Source organism: Stegodyphus dumicola, chromosome 10 (genome assembly GCF_044657685.1).
Source record: "Stegodyphus dumicola isolate Sdum_Otavi_A_Nest chromosome 10, ASM4465768v1".
NCBI classification, from domain to species: domain Eukaryota; kingdom Metazoa; phylum Arthropoda; class Arachnida; order Araneae; family Eresidae; genus Stegodyphus; species Stegodyphus dumicola.
In genome coordinates, this window is record NC_140777.1 from 76098766 (window position 1) to 76123089 (window position 24324).

Here is a 24324-nt window from a genome sequence, read left to right on the forward strand (position 1 = left end):
AGTCGACATCAGCTGTCCTACGGGGATCCTGTAGTTCGGGAAACATTTGCGTTGCAGTTCCTTGCCAGAATGTAAGTCGATGCTGCTTGGCCGTGGAACATCTTTTGGACGGATGAGGCCCATTTTCACATGAACGGTCAAGCGAATACGCACAACTGCCGCATTTGGGCAAGTGAAAACCCACGCGCAATCCATCAAGTGCCTTTGAACCCTCCAAAGGTTACTGTATGGTGCGGTTTCACTGCAACATTCGTCATTGGGCCTTATTATTTTGAAGAGGTGACTCCAACAGGGTTCAAAACCTGCTCTGTCACAGGAAAATGGTATCAGGACATGTTGACAACGTTTGTGATCCCTGAACTGCAACAACGTGGCCGCCTGCAGGACACGATATTTATGCAGGATGTTGCACCTCCCCATATTCTTTGTGGCGTTCAACAGGTGTTACGGGCAACTTTTAGCGATGCACGTGTGATCAGCCGCTGTTTCCCTACAGCTTGGCCTCCCCGCTCGCCTGATCTCACGCCATGCGACTTTTGGTTATGGGGATTCTTAAAGGATCGGGTCTACCGAGAACACCCAGCAACCTTGGCACATGTGGAAGACGCAATTATTCGACATGTCCGTGGAATTAATGTGGACTTACTGCGTTCCGCTGTAGAGCACACTGCTTTGCGAATGGAAAGAGTTGTGGAGAACCACGCCACACATATAGAACATCTGTAGAATGTCTTGTTGATCTGCAGCGCCACCTATCGGAAACTTTTTGTACCTTTTTTTTTTTTTTTTTTTTTGTTTAATAAATCTCGAGCGCATGATCTGAAGTGTCTGTTTTTAAAATTTCATCACATTATGACCCATACAACACTCTGCACAGGCCTCTGAGTTGGGGAAGTTTAATTTGGATAACCCTGTATATGATAATTTAACCCGCGGGAAAGCGCGTGAGGTGTATCATACCCCAACTCTACATAAAAGTGGAATATTCGTAACTTGTGAAACTGAAATTCTGTGCTGCTTTCAATAGCTGAGTTTCTAGTTGTGGTTGACTTTCAGAACCGCTTTTTCTTTGCCTGTGTGTTTCAGAAAATGATTATCGGTATTTTGTTGGAACTGGGGTATGACACACCCCACGCGCCTGTCCGTGTAAGTGTTTTTGTGACTGAATATTTAGTTCAAAAATTTATTTCTAGAGTGTAACAGTACATATTTCTTTTCGCAAGTGATTTTAAAGCGCTTGACATTAAATTCTTATAAATTTCTAACTGCATTAAGGTAAAAAGAACGAGTTCCTATGAACTGGAGATGTAGCGCATATGAGATTTATTAGATTATTTTCGAGTATTTGAAAAACTAAAATAAAATAATGAAAAAAAAACGGTTTGAACGCAATGAAGATTGCATTTCGGAAACTGAAGATGAAACTAAGAATATTTTCTACAATGTTTTGGTTTCGAAAAAGGTAAAACATTAATTCCTGATATTAACAAAAAAAAGGAAAAACTGTTCTTATGCTTTCAACATTATATAACGATCATACTATAGATGATACTATTGCAGAAAATAAAACGTCAGGAATTATATGTTTTAATAATATGACTAAAGGAGCAGTGGATATGGGGGATGAAATGTCAGCCAAGTATTCAATTGCCAGAATAACAGGGAGGTGGCCAACGGTAATTTTCTTTCCTGTACTGAATGTTGTTGTAATAAATGCTTCAATTACATTCAACTACTAATCCACAGCATTACATTTAATGAAAAAAAGTATTGAACAAAGAATCAGAGATTAATACTTTTCCAAGAAATTGACGTACTGCAGGCAAAACAAAAGCAGAAGATTCGAGGAAGAATTAAAACGAATACATGAAATTCGAAACAACTAAGTATGAAAGATGTGATAAATTTTTTGCCTTCGCGCAAGGACAGAAGAACGTGAATGCAATGTTTAAAATGTGAAAACATTCTGTGCCAAGAACACATGAATGTATTTCGTTCAAAGTGTGAAGAAATAAAATAAGCATGGTGTATTAGAGATGCAATGAAACTTAGAGCCATGATTTTTATTTTTTTATTATTTTCTTTTATCTTAATTTTAACTCTAAGATTATTTCGGAAATTAATTTTTTGAAACCCAATTATTATACTCTTATTTATAATACACGAGAACAAAAAAAAATGCTTTAAAACTAAATAATACTATTTTTATTGTATTTTAAATATTGGGGTATGTGATACCCCACACGCCCACTCTAGTAACTTTTCTTGGTGCGACTTCCGCCGGGTTAATACATGTCTCGTCTTTCCTACTTGTTAAACTCGGTGCTGTTTCGTAATACTATAGGCGAATATGTTAAGTACATTTTCTATTCAATTTTCACCAAGAAATTTCCTTAAATCAATATTTCCCAATAAAGTAAGTCAGACCTATACTACATAATTTCGAAGTTAATTATACCACGCAAGGAATATAGAACACATGTACTTGTCACAAAAATAGAAACGCCGGGACTGCAAGCTACGAAGTATGATACCACAACGTTAACCACCCGATGTACTCTTTCAAACTGCAGAGAAAAAATGAGTGTATCGGACGGAAAATGAAATTGAATATATATTGTGTGACCTTTGATAAATACGAGCGAAATAAACAATCAAATTTTATGATCCATTTAGGTTATTGCGATGCATTAATAATATTTACATGGAAATTGAATGTTGTTCGTGTACTAAACAAGCTCTGTGTAATTGAATGATACCGAATTCTTAAAAATTCTGCGGACGTTAAAGATAATGAAAAAGAATAATTTAGCGATGTTGTAAGATAACGCACGCTATGCATAGCGCATCTATTATGCAGTTAGAAAAAACATTATCAATTCTATAACTACTGCACAAGCCCGAGAACAGGCGATTGTGTTTATTAATCTCCTAAGCACACACGTGAATGAAAAATCGAATTCGCTATCCACAAAAATCTAAAATCGAACTTGGCATCTTAAATATTGTATTTAATATCAAAATGCCATCTTCACACGGTTGTAAATACAATTACAAAATTGAATTGAGCGCTGTTTAATGTCAAAAATATCATCCTGTTATAAGAAAGCGTGCTATAAGGAAGAAGCGCATAAGACTGTGCGAGATTTTATATCGACTTCTTAAGTGATTTTGATAAAACAGTGGAATTTCCATAATTGGATTTTGCTAGGAAATTCTCTCTGCATATGTGAGACATCTATGTATGATGCACAGTATGATGGCCAGGTATGCGGCAGGTGGTTGGTGTGCGTAGTAGGCGACTGCGCATCTCCCCCACACACACACGATCTGTCACTGGTGTATTCAATACGCCATTTTCTGTTGAGTTGCAGTCACGTAAACATGGCTGTCGCTTCTGATTCTCCCGCCAAGTGCGAATTGCGAACTGTTATTCGTTTCTTGCAGGCAGAAGGGAACAGTACAGCGGCAATTCATCGAAGAATGAGTCGAGTGTATGGAAACAGCTTTATAAGTGATGGCGTTGTTCGTGAATGGTGTCGAAAGTTTAAAGATGGCCGAACTGATTTGTATGATGAAGGGCGTCAAGGACGCAAGTCTGTCGCTAGAGACGACATTGTTCAACGAGTTGACCAAGCGGTTAAGCAAAATCGAAGGTTCACCATAAGTGAATTATCGCTGAAATTTCCGGAAGTTTCAAGATCTTCCTTGTACTCTATCGTTACTGAACAGTTGCGCTACAGAAGAGTTTGCGCTCGCTGGGTCCCACAGATGTTGACTGACGACCACAAAACTCGCCGAATGATTGCAGCGTTTGAGTTTCTTGACCTTTACAATACTGACGGAGAAGAGATTTTGAAATCTATTGTGACAGGTGATGAGACATGGGTTCAATATGACACGCCCGAAACGACAATCAAAACTATGGATGCACACAAATTCTCCAAAGAGACCCACAAAATTCAAACGAACCTTTAACAACCATAAGGTTATGGCAACTGTTTTTTGGGATCAAAAAGGTGTGTTACTTGTGAAGTTTATGCAGTCTGGAACAACAATAATTACAGATTCATATTGTGAAACTTTGAGACGCTTACGGAGAGCTATTCAAAGCAAACGAAGAGGCATGCTGACTTCTGGAACTGTTCTAAACCACAACAATGCCCGTCCTCACAACGCTCGTGTAACCCAACAGCTCCTTCAGCAATTTCAATGGAACATTTTCGAACATCCACCATATAGTCCCGACCTAACGCCGAGTGACTTTCATATGTTCCCTGAACTGAAGCAGTGCCTTGGTAGGAAGCGCTTCCAAAATGACGTGGAGCTGAAAGAAACCGTCACAACTCACTTCCAATCATTGGCGGGGACATTTTATGAAGAGGGTATTGCAAAGCTTGTTCATAGATATGACAAATGCCTCAATCGTCAAGGTGATTATGTAGAGAAAAAACCTGTATTGTACATTACTTTTGGTAATAAAATCTCTTTTGTATATTCACCCGTCCTTTCTTTATAGGCCATCGGAGGTTGGAAAAAAAAATAGCCCTCGTACATATAAAATGAAGAGTCTGTCTGTATGTGTGTGTATCTTTCGTTCGTGCTGCACGTAAGCTAATACACCCAGGGCTACGAAATGTGGTACATATGGTGCATCTAGACAAGAGCCAGGACACCCCGAAGCGAGTTTTTAAAAAATTTGAATTATATTTTTTATTTTTATGTTTTTTGATTCAATCGCATTAAATCAATAATTCTTTCTCATTATATGAGACACAATGCCACGCAGCATTGTGGATCATATCAGCACTGTTGCCACTCGGAAAAATAAATGTGATAATTCTGTGCAGTTTTTAAATTTAATGTTTGGTGTTCTCTTTAGGCATTTTTCCGGTACATTTAAAAGCCAGACGAAGGCTGGTTGCGTTCCGACCACTTAGTTATAAAAGAATCTCAGAATCGAAGATTTACTCCTGAAAATTCCCTACATGGATATACAAAATTTTGAATCATAAGCCCATAATGTTAAATTATTGCTATGTAGAAGATAAATGTTCGGGACATCGGAATTTTATTCTCTGAAGAATGTGTTATAATAACATCATGTATTAGTATCAAGCGTTGTTAATATCAAGAAATCAGAAGAATGGAAATATATATATTACCGCATCTAGTAATGAAGGTAAAGTATTATTTTATAAAATACAACACATGCTTATTTATTATATATTATAATGGTATAATTATTTATTATAATAGCACTAATAACAACTCCACTTTCTCCGTAACATAGAAAAAACAAACTGATTGTCATCTTAAAAAAAGATAAGACCATTAATTATAATGAAATGCTATAATGAAAAAATGGCTTCCTTTAAATATTGTTTAAATGCTGTTCGTATGTTATGAGTTGGCATTAAGCAAATGATGAAGCCTGTCGCCTGTTTACCTTCTAAGACTATCAGTTACAACGAACGTTTAAAAGAAGGCTTATGCTATAATCTAGTCTAAATGCTGTTAGCATGTTACGAGTTCGCTATGTGCAAATACTCAAGCCTGTCACTTTGTTTTTGTACACGGATTCGGTAAGATACTGTTAATAATATATTCTTTAAAAAATGCAGGATGGTAATAAAAAAACTTCTCTGGTCAATGAGTTTCTAGCGGCCTATCCGCTGAACCAATTGAAATCAAATTCCACATATTGTTATTTGAAGTTAAGCGCTAGAGATTGTGATGATTTTAAACAGTAGAGCTCACATAGTTACGGTTATAGTGAAAACATTTCGAAATTCCTGAAAAGCCACACTCACCTTTTTCCTGCGTAAACTAATTAGTGCATTGAAAAACCATAATGGCGTTTGGACGCTAAAGGTATGACGAAAATTACAGATCTAAAACTTTTGCAAAAAAGAACATTGTGAAAGATCAATGATAACAGAAGAGAAGAGAGGAGGGGAATTTTTTTTTTTTTTTTTTTTTTTTGTAATTACAGGTTTTCAACGTGTACAGCGTTTTAAGATAGAGTCATCTCCCGTACCTTTGCAGTTTCGTAGCCATCGCGCCCCTCTGCTCTCAATCCGTAGGAATTCTGGTTCTGGGGTGATTTGCAAACTAAGCTATACACACAAAACTCACAGCATTAGGCCGAACTGAAAGATGCCATAGAACGTGAAATCATGCAGATTTCTCCTGCGATGTTATGTTCGTTATCAATCTCCTGCATGAAGTGCTTTATCGCCTGCGAGGGTGGACTATTGCCAACCTATAGTTCCAGTAAAAGGTTTTTCTCTCTCCATTCTTGTGTTGTTATTGGACGTTTACAATTTTCTTCTTTGCAAATGTTTTAGGCCGGCACTTTTAGTTTTACGTGTACCATTTCAACGTCCTTCGTGGTTTTTCAATAAGTTGACGAATTTGCGCATGAAACAAATGGGTGTTGCCATTCGAAAATTCCAAAATATTTTCACTGTAACCGTAGCTATCAGAGCTTTGTTGTTTAAAATCATTACACTCTCGAACACATACCTTCAACTAACAGTATCTGAAATTTGATTTTCACTCGTTGAGCCGCTAGGGTTCATAGACCGTGGACATGTCTTTTTACAACCACACTGTATACTGATCAACGCGTTGTCTTTTTATAACCACACTGTATACTGATCAACGCGTTTTACTAAAATCTGCTTACCGAGGCTTATCATTTAATCTATTAACATTAAAAATACATTTACAAACTGATAATTCATTTTCAATTACGTTCTTTTGTGTACAACCCCTGAATAAGATAACAATATTTAAAGTATATATGATGGATATTATTAGCATAGCAGTTAATTTTCTGTATTTCGCTTTCTTGAATTAGTATACCCTTTCACAAAATATAACTATAGGGACTACGGGTATGTAAAAATGTTAGATTTTATGGTTTTTACAAAACTAATTTCTTTTTTTTATATTTGTGGACAATCACATGAGTATTTCCTTTATTTAAATCATTTTTGCAGTGTAGAATTATATATCTATGACTTACGATATCAAAAATATGAGCTTCAGAAGGATTTTTACAATTTATATTTGATTCTCATGTATAATTTAAATATAAATGTGTAATAAATTTTTCTGTAAATATTAGCTCATCTAAACTTGTAAAGACAGTTTAACGCAAAATTCGCTATGAGATTTTTTTATCACAAAATGATTGCGTAATTATAGTTTCCAACTTTGTAATAAACATATTTCAAAGAAAATAGCTGTATAATCACATGACCATGATTATGTGGCCTGTTATTAGTTAAATGGAATATTAGCTAATTATATAACTTAAAAGAGTTTAATTACATCAAAATATTTAAACGTATGAAAGCTACCAATGATAAACTAGCTTTCACTATTTACTGGAGAATGTGCACAGCTTATCTTCATAGTTGTTTATTTTACTGTTTTTTAATTTCAATGCAACCATCGTTAACATTGCGGATAATATATGTATTTAAACGTTTTCCATATACTGTACGATCACTATTATTGTTCGCATCATTTTAAAAGTATATTTATGACGGTTGTCGTTGTACAATTTACATTTCTAGGTTATTCTAAAATCATACCAAAATCTTATTAAAGATGACTGTTAAAAATATAGAAACCATCGTTCCAAATACAATGCCATACTGTAGCAAATTTACTGTAGCAAAGGAGTACAAGATTGCGCCCTTCGTTGGCAAGAAATTTGCACACAATACAGGTTTGCCGACTCAGTCCCGCCCCCAATTTTGAAGAAGAGCACCGCGAGGAGGTACGCGTCCGTGGGTCTCCAACCCCTCTTTCCCTACTAGCAACCTCTCGAAAAGATTTTAGGTTCACCGCATATGTAGAGTGCCCCGGTGCGGCACATACACTATAAAAATACAAACATCCATCACTTCTTCGGGATTCGAACCTGGGCCCTTCGATTCGGCAGTCAGCGCCGCTAATCACTATCCCGATTGGGCAGCTAATATCATTTATACCTATATAAAATAGATAACCTTGATAATTTCCTTTATTTTTAATTCAAGCTATCGAACGGAACTTGAAAGTTAAATTACAAGTTCTCTACGAATTTTTTTCCTTAAAGCTTTGCGAGTCGAACTTATTAGTTTTTACATTTCTCATTTCCATATAAAACTAGTTTTCTCTTGCACACATGAGCGATGCCGATACTGTATTATATGTTGTCGTAAGACTATTAACAATTTTATCTTGATAAGTAATTTCGAATTAAATTATAAGAAATGACATGCCGCAACACCAGTTATATGTAGCGTAATTGAATGAATTGTGGAGAGAAAATTTTACTTAATTGTGATGTTTTAGTCATACGCTTCATTTAACTTAAATGTAAATCTGATTTCAACTTCACAATCCTTTAATTAAGATATCCCACAACACTTGTCTAGGAAAGAGTAGTGGAAAGATTTATGTTACAGATTCACTTAATTTTAATTAAGTGTCAGCACTGCTGTAGTTAATTCATTTTATCCTTCCCGCAAATTTAATTGTTGTAACATTATTTATTAATTATCCGCTTATAATTAATAACCATAATAAAATAAATAAATAGAAGTTTTTTCAAAAGATATTTACGGTTGCGAAAAGAGTTATTCAAGTTTTAGAAGATTATTTTTTTAATCCATTACAGAATGCATATGGACAAAGGAATGTAATGGCTATAGAGGATTTCCTAAGGAAACCTAGCTCGCTTTCCATTACAACCCGGATTTGAGTTCCCTCCGGTAATAGCAATTTCTAACATTCTAAAGCTTTACCCATTCCGCAATTTCTAGGCCCCACATAACTATAAATGCTTCATTTGCTTAAACAAATTATGCTGTTGAAATGATTACCATACCTAAGGGCCCAGGCTTGAATCTCGGGGAAGATATTCTTGTTTGTAAACATATAGTGCCTTTGTGGCATGGGGAACTCTAAATATACGGCGAACCGAAAGTCTTTTCGTGTGGATTAGTGGAAGGGGAAGAGGGGTGGGAGATTCTGCAACTCGCCCTCCCGGGGTTTCCTTCCTCAACACTGCGATGGAACTGGGCAAATTCGTACTGTCACCTACATGATCGCCCATCGATGTGACTTCTTGTCGATATATTTAACTCAGACCGTAGACTTTTCTTTTCAATTGCTTTAGCAATTGCTGTCTTATTCAACTCAGTTATCATTAACGAAGACGTGGGGGTAATTGCATTTAATTGCAAAGGTACTCCGTAACAAAATGCCTTTGTCCTACATGATGTCCAAGGGTCTTGCTAACGGCAGGAGTAATATTGTACGCCTTGCCGCGATGAATTTCGTGGGCTTGTTCCGATATCAGACAAGTGGGATTAGTTAGAACAACAGCAGCAACAGCAATCATGTTGAAGAATAAATATCCAGATGTGATGAAAGAATCCAGATGTGTTAACTTGCAAATTACACATCTGAACTTCTCTGAGAGTTTTGTAGATTCAAATAACAGTACAGGAATAATTCTAGTTAATTGCAAATAACGTGTTTGATATATATGTATATTCAACAATATGTGACTATTTTTCACTTAGTCCAATGCGCACAAAAGTATTCCAAAACATATTCTTGAACATTGATTAACGAAAGCCTTGTGCATCCTTTGTCACTAATATCTACCTTAAAACTGGCTTTACTGTGGGTCACAGATCTGTATATTCAAAATATACAAATCTGTGATGCTCAGTAAAACTCTCTCATGGTCTTCGCATATCACACGTACTATCAGAAAGCTTCGTACAAACGTACTATTAGAGTAAACATACAGTAGAGCTCGAAACAGTATTTTTTCTATAGACAATATGCTCATTTATCAATCCATGCTACGTCACATGCTCGGTATGGGCCTATTCATGTAAATCTCTTGAAAAAAAGTTACAAGCTGCCAAAACGCTGTTTTGAGACAAATTTCTGACGCTCCGTGGTATGTGAGAAACCACAAGTTACATCAAGAACTACGTATCGAGCTGTTAAGAAATTTTAATTGTCATATGGTATTAACTAAGACCAAACATTAGTTAAGAATCCTTCCATTAGAATGCATGATTACAGTGTTAATGATCCCTGTTATAGTAAACGGCCAATAGCCATTCTTAGTAATCAAACTGATTAATTAAGTTGTAGTGTATATACCGGGTGATCAAAAAGTCAGTATAAATTTGAAAACTTAATAAATCACGGAATAATGTAGATAGAGAGGTAAAAATTGACACACATACTTAGAAATAACATGGGGTTTTATTAGAAAAGCAATAATCTGACCAGAAAAGCAATAATTAGCATAACAAATTAAGACAAAGCAAAGATGATGTTCTTTACAGGAAATGCTCAATATGTTCACCATCATTCCTCAACAATAGCTGTAGTCGAGGAATAATGTTGTGAACAGCACTGTAAAGCATGCCCGGAGTTATGGTGAGGCATTGGCGTCGGATGTTGTCTTTCAGCATTCCTAGACATGTCGGTCGATCACGATACACTTGCGACTTCAGGCAACCCCAAAGCCAATAATCGCACGGACTGAGGTCTGGGGACCTGGGAAACCAAGCATGACGAAAGTGGCGGCTGAGCACACGATTCATCACCAAACGACGCGCGCAAGAGATCTTTCACGCGTCTAGAAATATCGGGTGGAGCGCCATCCTGCATAAAAATCGTACGTTCCAGCAAGTGTTTATCAGCCAGGCTAGGGACGATGCGATTCTGTAATATATCGCATACCTCTCACCGGTCACGGTAGCAGTTACAAAACCAGAATCACGCATTTCCTTGAAGAAAAAAGGCCCGATAACAGTACCTTTGAACTTTTGTTTTGGTTCTAATAAAACCCCATGTCATTCTAAGTACGTGCGTCAATTTTTGCCTCTCTATCTACATTATTCCATGAGTTATTAAGTTTTCAAATTTATAGTGACTTTTTTATCACCCGGTATGTATCTTTATGTGCAACTTGTGTAAGTGTTTTTTTTCTTATGTTCAGATCTCATCTAAGTAATTACTTTATGAAATATTTTAATGTATATTTTTCACATTAGCACACCTTGGGTCTTGCACTTTTTATTTGTTTGTTTATGTTTACTATGGTTTAACAGGTGTTATCAAGAGCTCGATCGGTGTCTTGCTTCCCCTGTTAGTATTTCTCGAATCTTTGTACGCTCTAACTATTCTAATTCATAATCTAAATGACTGATAATTACCTTTAATTATGTAAATATGTACATACGTACACTGTTTCCCATTCAGTTATCTCTTGTAGTAAATAGAAACAACTTATTCATTCGATTAAAGGTAGCTTTCTTAGACCCAAGCACCCCAGGTGCTACACCACTCTTCCGCATACTAATACAGAGTAGACGAAGGAATAGACGTATTCAAAGTATGTGATAACGAATAACAAGAAAAAGTAATTTAAACCTCTTTAATTCTCAGGTTCATCGTTTGAAGCAGCCTACTTTTCATTACCACTAACATGACATGGTATTGAAAACTAAGTTTTTCAATTAACGATCAACAATTTTTAAAGTGTTATATCTCGAAATCCAAGCCCAGGTGTAAACTGCCCTTTACGATGACGATCTTTCTTCTCTTTTTGTATCTCGGAATATATGAAGATTTAGTAAGTGCTATCCTAAATTTCATCCGTCCATTTTTGGTTGAAGTTTCCGATTTTTTTATCTAGTTTATTTTCATACAAGTCTAATGATGCTACACGAAAAGCCTTTTGGATCTTGGTTACCTGTTCTTCATCAGTAATGAACTAAAAGCAGTTGCATAAAAAGGTTCTTCATGTTAGTCTGATAAATTAGGATGCTTAGAAATGAATTCTACGTTCCAGTTCTGGCCGTTGAATCGATGATGCATTTGGATACACTCGACATTTAGCGATGCACTTTCACTATTTCATTACCTTTAGTTAATCTATATTTTTTGTAGTAATCAAATTTTACCATATTGTTTATATATTTTAACAGACGTTTACTACTCAGAAATACTTTTTAGTATGATTAAATTATGGTTAACTTCAGGTAGCTACGAAATTCGTATTACAGAAATGTTATAAGAAGCTTGTAAAGCTATTTAACAGTATGGAAGCTTGTAAAGCTATTTAACAGTATGGAAGCTTGTAAAGCTATTTAACAATTTCTCTCATAAATTTGAGAAAACAAAGGCAAAACATCAATAATTTATTGTTTCAAATTTTAATACAACTAAATAGATAAATTACTTGGAATGTAACTTCGGACTTGTAAATAAGAAGCAAAATTATCGTATTAATTCATGTTGCTCAGAACGCAATGGCAAGATAAGTATTGAAACTTTTATTGAAGGCCGGAACTCATCTCAAGCAAACATACAAATACTTTATTTCATTAAACTTGGTATTGACAGTATCTATATGTCTATCTATCTATCTATCTATCTATCTACATATTTTAACAAACATTTAAATACGTAAAAAGCAAATTTAAAGTTAAAATAATTAAAAAAAGTGCAAACATATAAAAGATTTAATTTTCGAAACTAATCTACAATATCATTTAAATTAAGATAGCATAAGTAAATCAAGTGCAAACCAAACCATGAAAATAAATTCACCAATTTAGCAAATTAAAATTAATCTATTTTTTTTAATGCATAAGTGAATGACTGTTGAGCATGCAGTATATATATATATATATATATATATATACATATATATATATATATATGTGATGTACCAGATTTTGTCCGGAATAAATAGATTGATGAGGAATCATAGATGTAATCGTAGCTTAAATTATCAGACGATAAGTTTAAAAAACAGGATCCATTTATTATATTTCAGGAGATATTTGCAGTTACAAAAATTAAGATCTTTGGAGTAAATAAAAACGAATTACTAATAACTTTTTGTATTAAATTTACTGCATCGTTACATTAAAGAAAAGACCCCGATATTCCTTTTCGGGTCCTTTTATAGCCTCTGAAAAGGCAGAGCTTCGAAGAGATGACGTCAGCCTCGTCAGCCATTCCAGTTCGCTTTAAATATTTCCAGAACATTCTATAACTGTACGTGTAGAAAAGGCGGGAAATACAACTTGACTACGGGCTGTGCATTTAATTCCACGTACTTTCAAATAAGAGAACGTCGCCATTAAAAATGAAAAGAACATACAGTTAGAATTTTAAATGTATTCTTGACTATGGAATTTTATTATTACGAATATATATATATATACATATACATTCGTTTTTCGTAAATGTTACAAGGTATGTAGGCAACAGCTTTAATATATTTCGACTTATAAAAAGAGGTTATTAAAAAGATAAACATTCTCCTAGAATGATAACATTAGAAAAGCCATTTTGCTATGCAAAGCTATAAACGCTTATAAAAACTATCAATTTGACTTATATATATATAAGTATTTAAATGAATCTTGAAAGTTTTTTAAAATTAAATATCAAGTAAGAATCATGAGAAAAAAATAAAATAAAAAATTAAAATTTGTTAAAAATTCTCTAAATGTAAATGAGTAAATGTATTGGGTGTAAAAATGTAAAGAAATGCTTTCTGAAGCTGAGTTTTAAGTACTTTATTGAACGTCGCACAGATCTGGCCATAGAAACTCTGTCATTTAATGCAAAACAAATTCAATTCCATTTCTCAAATTACGTACCGTATTGGCCAAAATATACGATTGAATACCACAGTGAATTAGTATTCTAAAATGAAATTTTGAAAAAAAATTGCATACAGACAGTTTTGAACTAAAAGAACACATCTAAAAATACGTATACGTTATTTAGAATTTTTCAGTTATCTTTCTTCTGGAGCATTTTCAACATGTAAAGCTCATATGTGAGTAGTATCTGTCAGAATCTTAGGGGTAGAAGCCATTTTTTTGTTTTCTTAAACAGTTTAAGAAAGGCAAAATCATCTTATAGTGAGACCGAGTTATATTCGGGCCAATACGGCAAAAAAGGACGTGGTTTCCATACATTACAAAGCTGAATAACATATAAATTTACTGTAAGAAATAGACACACTGAGAAATATTTTTATGCAAAATCAGAGACAAAAGCTAAAATAAATTAGTGCGTTAAAACAGTTTATGAATCATCTGAAAACTGCTGAAACATTTAAACGTTTTACGAAACAGTATTCTATAGAGCATAAAAAGAAATTGTGGCATGCGCTGCCTAGTTTAAAGCATTTCGTTTGTGCAAGATGTTCACTTAAATTGCTTTAAATAAATGAGAAGTTAAGCTTTTATTTTCCTGCAACACTAAAAAGTATCAGAATGAAAAATATATTTAATATCCATAAAAACGTCTAAGAACTGTAAGTAGCAGAAAATGGAAACTGGGAATAACATTCGGAAAAAAAATTTAGTTTTCTTAAAGTGCCGCATCTCGCCACCTAAAGTAATTACTCAGCTTAATGAGATAACCAAGATCAACAGTAGAAATACTTAATACAAATTAATTGAAGATTTTCACATTACGTTTGAATAGCAATGAAATATTTGTTGTACTAAAATAATCAACACGAACATAATTACACTGAAGTTGTATTAAAACTGCAAAAAAGCTAATAAAAATAAATATAAGAGACAAAATGCTGTTTAGAAAGGAAATTCTTAGGAATTTTCTTTTAAGATATTCAAATGTGCATTACATACTTTTAAGAAATTAAAAAAAAAAAAAAAAAAAAAAACGTATATATCAGAAAATTTTCAGATTTTATACCACGCTCAAAGGAGCCTTTTTTTAAAGATTTGTGCGTTACCTTTATTTTTTAAATATCATGTTCCTTGCACTTAAACCTTAAAATTCAATTCGACAGAAACATCGCAAAATAATTAAAATGAGCATATCTTTAGAATTTCCGATACACAGTCTCGCGCATTGGAGATCAAAATGCTTTTTTACTCTTACAGTGTTGCTAGTGCTCACTTTGAAATTTTTGAGTTTTTTAATAAAGAATTCTTTAATGATTGATAAAATCAATGAAAAAACAAATTCCAAATTAGGGCTTCCAGATGCCTATATTCGCTGGAGGATTACGTTATTCAAAATTTGATAGCACGGTTGTTTTATCACAGTGCGAGGAACATATATACGAGGGTTGGGGCAAAAGTCATGCCAACTATTTCTTTCTTGTAGATAAGTGAACGGATCACAAAACGTATATGTGTCGTGTGGAAGTTCTGCAGGCATAGTGTGTATGCAGAACAACAGATGGCTTTGTGATAGCTGGCTCTGTGGTAACGAGGGCTCTGAAATCAGTCAGTTGGTAAGTGCCGTGCGAGATGAAGGTAACCCGTGTTGAGCAGCGCGCTTACATCAAAATAGCCGTTCTCCGAGGGTGAAATGCGATGGAATTCCACAGTGAATTAGTAGAAGCCCTTGGGAATAATGCCCTATCATATCGTACAGTAGCACGGTGGGTAGGGAAGTTTCAGCAAGGACGTGTGTCAACCAGTGGTGAGCAACGTTCGGGACAACCGGTGAGTGTGCGGACCTACTTGGCACTGGTCGTCATCGAGCACCTCTTAGATGAAGACAGACGATGGGCATTACTGGAGTTAGAGAGGGCAAGTGGCATCGAGAAACGCACTGTCCACGGGATATGGCGTAATAAGCTAGCGTCAGAATCCTTCCCCAGTCAAATTGATGGTGATCGTAGCGTATGGCGTCAGGGGTGTCATTGTTTGCCACTTTGTTCCTCATGGCAGAACAGTGACCACATAGTACTACAGGGACTTCCAGGTGCGACAGGTACGACGTGGCGTTCGGGATGAACGTCCGGATCTTGTGGGCAGTGCGATAATTCTGCACGACAATGCAAGACCACATGAAGCAGAGTGTATACGGCAGCAACTCTGACGTTGGGGATGGGAAGAATTCGAGCACCCGCCGTTGCTCTCCTGACCTTTCGCCCTGTGACTTTGATCTCATTCCGATGATTAAGGGACCAATACGTGGTAGGCGGTTTGCAATACGAGAGGACATTGCTAATGATGTGCGCCAACAGATGACCCGATTCACACATGGTGCGGCAAATGCTGAGGCTGATGGTATTCAGCGCCTCCCACATCGTTGGCAGCGTGTGGTGACAGTAGCAGGGGACTACATTGAGGATCTTTAGGCCCAGGTTTGTCATGTCAACTTTATGTGTATTGTGTTATCATTCTTTTGCACGGCGAAGACTGTATTGCCCTGTATACTACCGTAATAAATTCGTGTGTTACGATATTTCAGTGCTATTCATTGTCCAGTTAAGACCTTGTCCCTTCGTCTGCATATGTCACATTTTTCAACCGGACTACGTAAATTAATGCAGATTCTTCATTATTTAATTTCTTTAAATATAACACAGGGCGAATATATTTGGTGGCAACAATTTGAAAAGTGAGACGAACATTTGAAGTTTTCAACGCAAAATGCCAAAATGAAATTGATAGCCTTTTTGGGCTAAAAGCATTTTATTCACTGTCATCCACCAAATTGTAAGAATAAAAATAAATTTTGAGACTAGAATTTCAGTTAACACTTTGTTTTTAATGTATGATCCTCAGAATAAACCTTAATATACAGAAGGAAGAAATTAAGTTCCCATGCCCAGTTCTGTTTCATATTCTAAATACAAAAAGATTTTCAGGTTGTAGTAAAACTTTCAATAACATCTTTAAAATGATTTCTATTACAGAGAATTAGAAAAGGAAACGTTTGATTTTATTCCAAATACTAACGATCTGAACTGATTTACATCATAATCCTACAAAAACGCAAAATATTGAAATAAAAGCACAGAAAATTAAATGGAGTTATAAGAAATTTATTTCCTCTTTTTACTTTATTTAATCATGATTAAGAAGTAAAACTCTGTTGCTTATTTTTCATTAATCTTTAAATGCCCTTACAGCACATGTCATAAAAACAATACTTCAAAATAGACAAAACAAAGCCAAGCAACTTTCTAAAGTATTAAACAAAGTATAAATTGTAGATGTGCCGGTATAATTAAGGCACTGAGATATTTTCCAAGTTTGATTTTAATATAATTGGTCAGATAGCGTAATATCGGAAAATATTTCATTCTTAATTTTAAAGTTTCCTTGGCCAGTATAAGAAAATACTTTTGGACTATTAGTGGAAGAGTGACCCTTTTAAACTTAGATGTAATGGATCAATTATATTTTAATTTTCAGATTAACAAAGCGAAATTCTTTTATATTCAGAATTACCTACAAAGAAAAGATACACTTTGTTGACTAGTGCTATCAAGCATATAAACAGAAGGAATATGTACATTGCGGGAGAATAACATTTATATTAAATTTTATTTGAAAGTTCATTCTTTTTCTGTAGTTTTGTCACACAAAATAAGCATTCTCTTTTCTAAAATATACCCTGCGTGCATTTCTGAAGCATAAGTGTCATTTCAAATGCTGTTATGTTCATAGTTCTGATACTAGAAAAATGCAGACATTTCGTAATCCATCGAAGATTTGCTCCGAAATAATTTCAGAGGTATAATACCCTAAAGTTTGCAAACGATGTATCAGTTCTATTTGCAGAAATTCACCTCTAAATTTAGCACAGAAAATGTAAGGTGTGCATGGAATATAATTTAAGAAAAAAAAGATCGAAGTAAACAAGTTTCTGGCGATGCAAATTCTTCTCGTTTGGAAGAAATATAATATACCAGAATCTTTCTTTCATACAGTATACATGCGAAAACAGTAGATCTTAGATGCAATAAACTGGCTGTATGTCATTCCGCATTAGTAGTTACTTACAATGTTGGGATTACTTGTATCCATTTATAAGGACTTGAATATACAAGTGAAAATCCATTGAACCACTGATGGTATTCAATAAGATTATGACATATGTTTAGGCAGAACTCACACGCAGGCTGTTCCCAAAGTTTGCGTTGGCTCGGCAGGCGGTATGGCAGCCCATTTACCTTTACTCCACCGTGTTAGAAATAAGAATGCAAAAGTGTCTCTAAATTGGCGACTCATTGAACAATAAATGATAAAGTTGACGGCACTATTCACTAGAGCTAAAATGTCCATTGTCTCTCCAAAATTCAAGTATACATTATTGAAAAATTCGTCACCCAAAGCACCACTTAAAAGGGCAAGCATCCCAGATGGGAATTCTGTGAGAAGAAATAGCAAAAGCACAGCTAAGAGCATTTTTGTGGTCCTGTCATGACTTTTGTCACATTCAGACCTTAGCTTCAGCCTCTGCCTCCTGTCGTTTGCTTCATAAAGAACTCTGATGAGTCCAAGACTCAATCCTGTAAGAGCGACGCATGGCACTAGCTTTGTAATCACACTAAACATCCAGAAATTGATTTTAGCTAGAAGTCCATTATGGCGCCTTGCTATCTCACTAAAATCTACTCTATAAAGAGTATTGCCAATTTTGTCCGAATAAGATGCCACAGTAAAAGTCAAGTATACGGGAATGCAGAAGACTGTACACACAGTATAGGTAGATGCAATCGCCACACGTGCCCTCACAAGACCTCTCCATCTCATAGTAGGCGCTGGATAACATACTGCCATGAATCTCCATATAGCTACAGTAACTGTCAACCATATGGATATAGTGTGATTTACCACAGTAAAATGTGCGTGAAAGAGAGTGAATACAGCCCAAGTAAAAGAAAATTTATCCTTTTCTTCCAAACTCATTCTCAAATAATTGTGGAAGCTGAAAGGGACGTAGGAGAACATCACCATCATATCAGCTACCGCCAGTCCGGTAAGAATAGCATTGGTTGGCGAGATCATGTTCTTCCTTGTCAGGACAATTATGTTCATTACATTCGCCGTTATACCGAACAAGCAGACAGTTAAACTTATGTAGCCGTGTATGGAAGAATAAAATTTTCTATAGATTTCTAGTTGGTCCCCATAATATGGCCGAAATTGAAGTGGCGGAATCTCTGTTCCCAGGGAAGTGTTTTCTAATGAATAAGGGTCTGTGTCATTGGAGAGAAATATCCCTTGAGCCCAAGGAGTAAGGAACTCCTCAGAACTCTCTGGAGACTCCAAACTAAGATTCATGGCTTCTTTGCAAGAAAAATCAATTTCCTTCCGAATCTCTCAAAGAGGATTCATTACTGGCACGGCATCTGAAATGAGACAGAGAAAAGTAGGTCAGACAGATTTTGCAAAATTCTTTCATCTGTTTTATTGCTAGATTTGAGAAAAAGTTTGATAAATTATTTAATAAGAAAATTTTCAGCAACGGTATATATAGCGGATATACTAGTGATAACACTTCTCGAAAACTTTTTTTTTGGAAAATATACATATATATTATTTCACTAAATCATTCAGTGCTCTCAGTCCATACATACATATACATATTACTTCTAAAAACCTTTCTCATAAACATCAAGTGAATGTGTGAAAACAATACAAGTGAATGTGTGAAATATATTTATTAAATTCTTTGCATTATTATTTCGAATAACTAATTTACATGTGAAATTAAAATAATAAAATTGTAAAAATAATGAAGGCAATATGACATTTAGAAATATTAAAGCCACAAAGCTATAAAATTACAATACAAAGCTATAAAATTCATGAGATTTCTATGAATTATTTAAAATGTATTGTAAGGTCCCTCACTTGAAATTCTAAGTTAATGTTGGAAGTGAGGAACCTAGGAACTGATAATCGAACAATCGCTTGAGTTCGAAGACAGGTAACAACAAGAGAGAAGGGTAAATAACCCTTTATTATTTCTATAAGATTTAACAAAACTCCGCCTGGGAGTGAACAAATAAAGTCACTTGAACTTAAAAGACTAAGAATTAAACTAAAACTAAGGTTAACTAACTAAGTATAGCCAAAGCTATCAAGGTTCAATGAGAGTTGGCCCCATAACTTATTTTACTACGAAGCTTAGCAAGGGCCTGAGTACGGCCGAGCGTATAACAGCTTTGAGAGAGAGAGAGTGGCCAGAAAGGCAGACGCGCGTAGTTCAGAAACTCTGTTTCTCTCTCTGTCTCAGTAAGTAACTTCGTGGTTTAAATACCGCTCCTTCTCGTTAAATATTCAGCAAATTCCAAAACTACGTTCTGGCCGGAAGTAGTAAGTTGAAGTTAAGAATTTGACAGGAAAGGAATATTAACTTAAAATTTAACTGTTAATAAAATTAACATAATCCTTACAGTATTATTAAAAGTTACATACAAAAATTAATGTGTTAGCTTACACTTCGAATTCTGTATTCATTCCTTAAATTATATTCAACAACGCCAGCAATTTCTACTGTTCAGATATTTTCAAAATTGTATGAACTTAGTCAGCAGCATTTGTCCAAAATTCACAAACTGCTCAATATTAATATATTTTGGACATTATGCAGCCTTTAGTAATCCATGATAATTTCTATTTTGGTGTGAAAGAGACTGCTAGCAGAAGATATTTAGCAGATGACTTTCAGTTTTTGAAAGCGTTATATGCAATCATTATTTCTGATTAAGACAGTTCTCCATTGCTAATGCAAAACGTGCTAAAGCGAGCATAACTCTGTTTTTTACACAGTAAAGCAATTTAAACACAGTACACTAACGATTCGTATGATTGCGATTAAACAGATGTTTAATCGAAATCTTACGAAGCTATATATGATAAAATGTATGATTAATTTGTAGAAAAATATTTCTTTATTCTTCATTGGAATTAAAGGTGAAATTTAGTTCTTGTACTTATTACATTCCTCCTTAAGATGGAAACCTTTACAGACTTCATAAACAATCAATCAGATTTTTCAGTTTGTTTTATACTAATACAGGTGACTCCAGTGTTCAAAACATTTTTCTGTTTATGCCATTTAGTTAAATATGTTGCAAATACATTTGTATACAAATGTTGCAAATACATTTGTATACAAATGGATCGAAGGTTTACAAATCTAAATTCATTTCTTTTGCGTCGTAATAAATATAACAACCATGTTTTGAAATCTGAGGAATTCATAAATGAGTTTAGTTAGACAGTCATGTCTTTCAGTATTTGACCACAAAAAGCTTAAAAATTAAGTAGATTTTTTTTCGGTGGATGTGAACGAATCTTTAATGTCTTATTCAGTTTAATGCAAGGCAGTTTTATTGCTGTATAGTCTATTAAACTGAATAGATCAGGAATGAAACTCTTCACGTGTTATAGCAATGATTTGTTGTACTCAATCACGTAATTATGGTTCAGCATTTCAGTGGTAGAGCTAATTCAAAGATGATACTGTGCGAATGATCAAAGGACGTTCTGCATATGAACCACAGAAATTACATTTCCATTCCATAACTACACAGTGACCAATCTCTGATATATGCCCACATCTTTAAAACTCATTTATTTGAACCATGGGAAGAAAAAACATGATGTGTTCCAGAAAATAATGGTTCTTTATCCTGGACATTGTCCTAATCTACGTTACTGTTGTGGCCTTGGAAATAGTGGCTGAAATATGTGGGTGAGCATTAAAATGACTTTGTATAGCGTAATATGGTCGCAGGAATTTTTAACATTGAAAAATGTCTCCTACAAATCATATCCTATCTTGATGAGGAAGTGAAAAGTGCCTCCGCGACACTGTTGAAAAAGATGTCACAAAATAGTCTATTCATGTACCTGAATATTTCGTAAAAACGTTCCAAAATTCAATTAGTGTAAGAGAATCTACTTTAAAAGAGAAAACTAATGTAAATTTTTTAGGATCATCTGATATTTAATAAAGGAATTAGCCTTAAAAACATTGAATCAGTTATCCATTTATTATCATAATATTGCAATTTAGTGTAGGTAGGTAGGTAACGGGGAGCACGGGCACTGTCCCTTTACCATAATGGTTAATCGGTATTGCACCGTGCCCACCACTGTCTAGAGCCAATGTGTAGGAGCCACATTTGCGCCCAGCACCAAAAGCCGAGGCCCAACGCTCGGACCATCCAGAGGGCAGTCAAACTGACCAAAAGCGCCCTCCACACAACGCTCACCCAACCGTCCAGGCATTAGTACATATGATAGCAAATACTGAGATTCTCTGACGATTATAATACAATGTGCAATTGGTATATAATGAAATTGCAATTATAAATATACTGCATAATACAACTCCAATAGTACAATATCAATGTAAAAAGTAAGATATAATTACAAATGCAAATATTTCGTGAACCATAAGTGCAAAATAATAGTAAGTTAAAGGACTACTGCTTCAAATATTAGTACATATGATAACATACTGAAATTCTCTGACAATTATAATACAATGATCAATTGGTACATAATAAGATTGTAAATACAAATAGACTGTATAATACAATACAAGTCGAACAGTACAATATAATGCAAACACGAGTATGTAATTACAAATGTTAATATTTCATGAACCATCAGTGCAAAACAATACTAAGTTAAAGGACTATGTATATGAATGCAAAACGTAAAGTTAAAGAGTAGTAGTATACAATGTTAGATATAGATATACTATACAAAAGAAAGTCATATTCGTACAACAGAATGGTATTGCAATTTAAATACCAACAGTATTAAAATATAATTATAATAATAAACTAAAATAAAAATCCGAACATATGACCAATACAAAAGCAAAATGTTATTCTTAAAATATCTATGCAATGCATATTCAAATACAGTCAGTAGATATATACTGATATAATTATAAATGCATAACAAGTTAAAGACATATCGAGAAAACAACCCAATACAATCGATAAGATCTAAACAATACAAATTCAAATACTAAAATAATCCAGATATTAATAGAAAAGTAAATGTATATATCAAATGGTACTTCTAACAAAGATAAATAAAATATATATATATGTAAACATTCTTATTGAACAAAATTCAACGAAGATTCAATGAGACAAATCCCAATCCAAGCATGTGATAAGTTGACATATGGGAATAGTAGATTAACACTAACATGTATGCGTACAATATAATAAAATTGTAAATTATGTTACCAAGCACAAGTCAGTACCATAGGAATGAAGTATTTCCATAATTTTGATCAGTTTTTTAACTAAGTATTTTTGTTTAATTAAAAACTTACAAAATGCACGAGTGTTAGTATTTGGTATGGGAATGTGATAATCTTGTGTAATAGGACACTGAGTCACATAATGTTCAGGATTTCCAAGTTTACCACATACACACATATCAGTATTTGAAATCCCATGTCGATAATAGTAAACTGGATAGGGTCCATGCCCTGTAATATAACGTACCAAATGATGATTGGTAACCTGTCTATGTATATCAACATATGAAATATGAAAATAAGTACGACGACCTGTGTCGGAGTCATCCCAGTTTGTTTGCCACGCAGAAATAGTCTTGAGTAAAATTTCCTTTTTAAAATACGAAATTGGCCGTTTTGCAATTTAGTGTAGCACCATTCTCTTTTTTATGTTAGTGACTATAGTATTTTGTGTGTAAATGGTATTAATATAATTCTTTTACAATGGAAAATGTTGGCACAAGTATACTCTGTGAAGCCATTTACAAAAAAGAACGCACTTCAATTTACTTATTAAAATGTTTGCATGCATGTGAAAATATAATTAATTATCTTACTATACACAGCAGGGCTTGATTTCGATAAATAACAGAATCATTTATTGTCTTCGATCATGGAAATTCGCGGCAAATTTATAAATCGACACCCCGCTGCAAAAATCACTAACTTTTTATCTCAATATTAATAAATTATGCTAGTACTACATGAAAATGCAAAAGTGTTAAGCCCATATATGCTATTTCAACTCGAAATGAGCTTTTAAATTCTTCCAGCTGCACCTATGCTTGATAAATGCATAGCTAAGCAGTATTTTAACAGTCAGATAACTACCTTAGAAATAAACTTAAAAGTTCTAAACATTTTTACATTTGATATAGAAAAATAAAATTTTATGAATACTTCTAGTCACTGAACATTTTAAGATTTAAAACTGAAAGAAACATAGAAGTTAAACCAATATTTACGAATCCACCCAGTTTTAGTTTAGAAAACAAATAAACTTCAATGCCTATATCAATATTTAAATGAAAATTTAAATAATTTTAATTCACACTGTATAAGTAAATAATAGCAATTGAAAAGTTATTCTAAATAAACATATTAATACCTTATTTGATTTTACAGAAATAAATATAATGCATGGAATTGAGAAAATTCAATTTAATTAGCAAATAAATACTCATTTAATTCCTGTTAGAA

The 24324-nt window shown here is 34.2% G+C and overlaps 1 protein-coding gene and 1 pseudogene across 2 annotated transcripts in view; both read right to left on the reverse strand.

Annotated features, from left to right (window-relative positions):
- LOC118187170 (G protein-coupled receptor dmsr-1-like) overlaps positions 1-24324 on the reverse strand; it is a 282217-nt pseudogene that overhangs the window by 29944 nt on the left and 227949 nt on the right. The gene's annotated exons all lie outside the window — the stretch shown is intronic.
- LOC118192516 (G protein-coupled receptor dmsr-1-like) overlaps positions 13617-24324 on the reverse strand; it is a 238678-nt gene continuing 227970 nt past the window's right edge. The window contains exon 2 of the mRNA XM_085825090.1: positions 13617-19195. Within this exon, the coding sequence (XP_085681216.1) occupies positions 17952-19127 (1176 nt within the window). The 5' untranslated portion in view covers positions 19128-19195 and the 3' untranslated portion in view covers positions 13617-17951. The remainder of the gene's footprint in view (positions 19196-24324) is intronic.